This window comes from Dipodomys spectabilis, unplaced genomic scaffold (assembly GCF_019054845.1).
Source record: "Dipodomys spectabilis isolate Male_0828 unplaced genomic scaffold, ASM1905484v1 ptg000145l, whole genome shotgun sequence".
NCBI classification, from domain to species: Eukaryota; Metazoa; Chordata; class Mammalia; order Rodentia; family Heteromyidae; genus Dipodomys; species Dipodomys spectabilis.
This window is the reverse complement of record NW_024870822.1, coordinates 27,230,766-27,235,337: the sequence shown is the minus strand read 5'-3', so window position 1 is coordinate 27,235,337 and position 4,572 is coordinate 27,230,766. Positions and strand designations below refer to the sequence as shown.

At 44.2% G+C, this 4,572-nt stretch overlaps 1 protein-coding gene across 1 annotated transcript; it reads left to right on the top strand.

Annotated features, from left to right (window-relative positions):
- The first annotated feature begins 3,609 nt into the window (after positions 1-3,609).
- LOC122117606 (olfactory receptor 52W1) lies at positions 3,610-4,572 on the top strand. The gene has a single exon (XM_042691318.1). The coding sequence runs from the start codon at positions 3,610-3,612 to the stop codon at positions 4,570-4,572; it is 963 nt and encodes a 320-aa protein (XP_042547252.1).

Below are 4,572 nucleotides of genomic sequence, written 5' to 3'. Positions count from 1 at the left end.
TTACAACTTTCTAGAGAAAGATTCAGTTTTGAGACCACCGGGAACCAAAGTTTGCTACACCATAACCTACTGTGTAGATAACGCACTTCTATGTACTGTTGCTCCAGGATCAGCAGAAAAACATAGACACAAGGACAGAAATTGATATCTGAGAACAATATTGAATGGAAGATGGTCTTGGTAGCTGGATTAACCACAGTGGTAGTCAGAATCAATTTCAAAGTCAACAAATGAATTTCCTCTCCTCCTTCCATCACATTTCCCACCACTGCACAGGCCTGGTATCCTCCTGGCAGCCTCTGGCACAGAGTTCCACAAGGTGACAGTGATAGTGTCAAGTTGTCTCCAATATCACAGGGAAAAACCAGCCAGGGAACCCCTACATGTGTTCAGAGAGCTTTTATTTTTTATTTTTATTTTTTATTTATTTTGGCCCGGTCGTGGGGCCTGAACTCTAGGCCTGGGCGCTGTCCCTCAGCTCTTCAGCTCAAGGCTAGTGCTCTACCACTTGAGCCACAGCACCACTTCCAGCTTTTTTCATTTTGCTTATGTGGTGCTGAGGAATCGAACCCAGGGCCTCATGCATGCAAGGCAAGCGCTCTACCACTGAGCCACCTTTCTAGCCCCTCAGAGAGCTTTTAGAAGTGTGCAGTAGCACCTAAGAAAATAACAGAAAATTTCCAGAGATCAAGCTCTCAATGTATCTTAGATCACTAGAGAGTGGGGAACTCAAAAGACAGCAGATTTCTAAGAACTTAATTACTTCCTTTTTGGCCTTGTTGGATTTAACAGGTCTGTGATTTACTTAAGCAAATGTTCAAGACAGCCAAAAGTCTCATTAGCATTCTCTTGTGGCCAAAATAAAGCCATGGCTCTCAAAGTCCTACTCATACTTCCTGAGAGTTCCATTCCTTCCCCATTCCTTGAGAGATCACACAGCCCAAAAAATCAAAAGTTCTTCCTACAAATTCCCAGTAGGAAATCTGGGAGCCATCTGCCAATTATAAAATTTGTTGCTTGCTTTATCCCAGAAACAGGTACAATTTTCCCCTAAATTATTATAGAAAACCACTAGTAATGTGCTAAATCTGAAATTATTGAAGTTAATGGCTGAGCAAAAATATGCTAAAGCCAGTCTGAATTAGTATTCTAACTCTTGCTAATTACTAGCTGTGTGTGACCTTGGGCAAGTTATTTAACCTCTCTATGCCTATAGTTTCTTTGTAAAAGGGGGAAAGGTTTTGTCTCATCCAAGTTACCTTGAATGACTGTCGAGAGGTTAGGTCTTAAGCAGTAAATGAATATAAGATATGCTTTAGGACTGTTGGTCATTACTTTGATCAGAGAACATTTCTACTGACCTTCCCAAGAAGAGTTGAAGACGGCTTTCCCTTACTGCGATGGTAACTGGCCCTGAGCTCAGCTAATGCAATTGTTTTTACTGACCTCCAACAAACTGTTGGTATCACTCAAACAACAGGATATGTGTACACCACTGTCTTCATTACATGGCACAGGGCCAAGAACAAACAATTTGTCACAGGGCTGATTTTGAAATGCAGATCAGTTAAAACACAATTGATATGTTAGGGAATTGAACATCGTGTGGCCTTCAGCTTTGCTTACATGTTACTTCATTTTTGAGAAACAAGGTGAACAAAGAAAACTGCACACAAATAACCAAGCTGGAAAGTCCAGCATGTACACATTTCAAACATCTAGTACCCACCTCAGCCAATCACGTAAGGTTATAAACTACACCCATCTGAATTTGGTGTTAGAGCTCTCAATTTCTATTAAGTCTTCATACTGCTTCACAGTCATTTATAGGCTACTTTCAACACTCATTTCAACAAAGAAGACTCAGATCTTTTTCAAGGCAAGATGTCATATTTGCACACTTTCTATTTCACATGTGTAAAGTAATTCCACTATTTTTATTAGACTCTCCTCCTTTTTTCAAATGTTGTAAGTGAATTTTCGACATACTATGGTGTTTTTAAAGGTATTTCTTTATAGTGGAAAACACTGCACCTGGCATATAGTGGATAGTGAATAACTCTCTTCTCCATGGATACCTGAGACTCCTAAAACTGTAGCTGCCCACATGAGCTATATAAGGCTAGCAGTTCTGTCCGATAGCCAAATGCAAAAACTTCACAGTGAATTTAATAAAGGACATTATAAGCATGTGTGGAAATAGCTCAATGAAATCTCCTTGTATAATCACTATCTACTAATAAAAAAAAGAAGGAAAACAATATATGTATAGGCAACTACATGCTAGATATTATGAAGAAGTGAAGACAGTGTTCGTTGGGATGAGACAAAATTACAAATAAGTGGGGTAGATTCTATTAAAGAATTATGCAGTCCCTTCTCCCAGGCCTCCTAGCAAAGCGTTCTTTCCCAAATTTTTCCACTCCACCTCTTTGCTTGCTTCTCCCTTTCTTTGCCTCCTTTCTGAACTCACTGAGTTAATTGCTGAGTCCACCTTCATTGAGCAGAGGGCAAACAGGGAAGAGTTAACAGGACACAAGTGGGAGGAAGGAGCATCCTGAGGGAAGCAGATAAAAACAGCTACATAAATGGCCCCATAGGCTTTGGTCAAAGGTGAAGAGAGACTGCCAACACACAGTGCTCCAGATCTTTCTCTGCTCACACCTTCTGCTAGCGATTTCTTCCTTGCTCAACATTTAGGAATCCGTCTATTCATCCCGCATCCTCCAACATCAGAGGTGCCTCTTCTTCATGTACCTGCTACTCTGGGTTGAGTGCCATTTCCTCCCTCCTCCTCCTCTTCTGTGGCACCTCAGGTATGAGACTCTAGTGGAACCCTCTTCTGGATTGTGAAGAATGAAAGAAGACAAATGAAGGGAAGTTTGTTTTCTTGCTGCTATCTCTTTCTCCATTGCTCTGTTGTTACAGCATTAACTCTGCCTAGTATTTGTTTACTATTTCAGCATCAATTTCAGAATAATCTAAGCATCCCACATCTACAAACCCACCAAGTTTTCTCCTGTTACTCTAGGCTCCTAGCTTCAGTCGAGATCCCATTTGTTTCATTATACTTTTTCTATTCTGCCTCTTTGCCTCTTAGAAAGTTGGTTCCAGAATCTTAAGAGCTAGGAAACACTTAAGATCATTATACCTACCCTTATTGTAGGGTTGAGAAAGTTGAGGCTCAAGGGTCCTCTCAAAATTGAACCGCATAACCTGATAACCACCCATATACAAATGCCAAGAGTGACTCCGCTTGAACCCTGAGGGAGAAGAGCACTGACCACAGCTCTACCCTCAGCTGACCTCCAATTAGAGCGCTCCGGCCATACCAGCCACTGCAGCAGTCATCTGCTTCCTAACTACCTCTTCCTATCACTGCCCCTGCATCTCCCCTATTGCACTCATGGGTTTTAGAAGCAAAGGATGACCTTAATCACCCAAGCAAAGGTTATACTCCTGTCATGTTCCAGGCCCCTTTCTGCATCTATACCTTTACCATAAATGGCTTTGTTTCATCGTGACACTTCCCAAACATCTCCTTTTATCCTTCCTCTATCAGAAATTATGCCCCCATAAGCCCTGTATCATCATCCCCTCACCCCAAGGATGGTAGAAACTCTACATTCCAACTGTACTTTCCTACGCCCAGCTTTCTTCATACTGACTGGCATCCCAGGGCTAGGGGGTGCCCAGGCCTGGCTAACACTGGTACTTGGGCCTATGTATCTGCTGGCGCTGCTAGGTAATGGAGCACTGCTGACAGTTACGTGGATAGATTCCGCACTGCACCAGCCCATGTTTCTACTTCTGGCTACACTGGCAGCCACAGACTTGGGCTTAGCCACCTCTGTAGCCCCAGGGTTGCTGGCTGTGCTATGGCTTGGGCCTCTACCTATGCCATACGCTGCCTGCCTGATCCAGATGTTCTTTGTACATGCACTGACCGCCATGGAGTCTGGTGTGCTTTTGGCCATGGCCTGTGATCGCGCTGTGGCTGTAGGACGCCCACTGCACTACTCTATCCTTGTCACTAAAGCCCGTGTAGGCTACGCTGCCTCGGCACTTGCACTGAAAGCTGTGGCTATTGTCATACCTTTTCCTCTGCTGGTAGCACGATTTGAGTACTTCCATGCCAAGATCATACACCATGCCTACTGTGCACACATGGCAGTGGTAGAGCTGGTGGTGGGTAACACCCGGGCCAACAACTTGTATGGGCTGGCACTCTCACTGGCTGTGTCAGGTGTGGACATTCTGGGCATCGCTGGCTCCTATGGGCTCATTGCCCATGCTGTGCTTCAGCTGCCAACTCGGGAGGCCCGTGCCAAGGCCTTTGGGACATGTAGTTCTCACATTTGTGTCATTCTCGCCTTCTATGTGCCTGGTCTCTTCTCTTACCTCACACATCGCTTTGGTCGTCACACTGTTCCTAAGCCTGTGCACATCCTGCTCTCCAATATCTACCTGCTGCTGCCACCTGCCCTCAACCCCCTCATCTACGGGGCCCGCACCAAACAGATCAGGGATCGGCTCCTTGCAACATTCACATTCAGAAAAGGCCAATTCTAA

Coding starts and splice junctions, on each gene's coding strand:
- LOC122117606 (XM_042691318.1), top strand. CDS start 3,610: ATGGTAGAAACTCTACATTCCAACTGTACTTTCCTACGCCCAGCTTTC.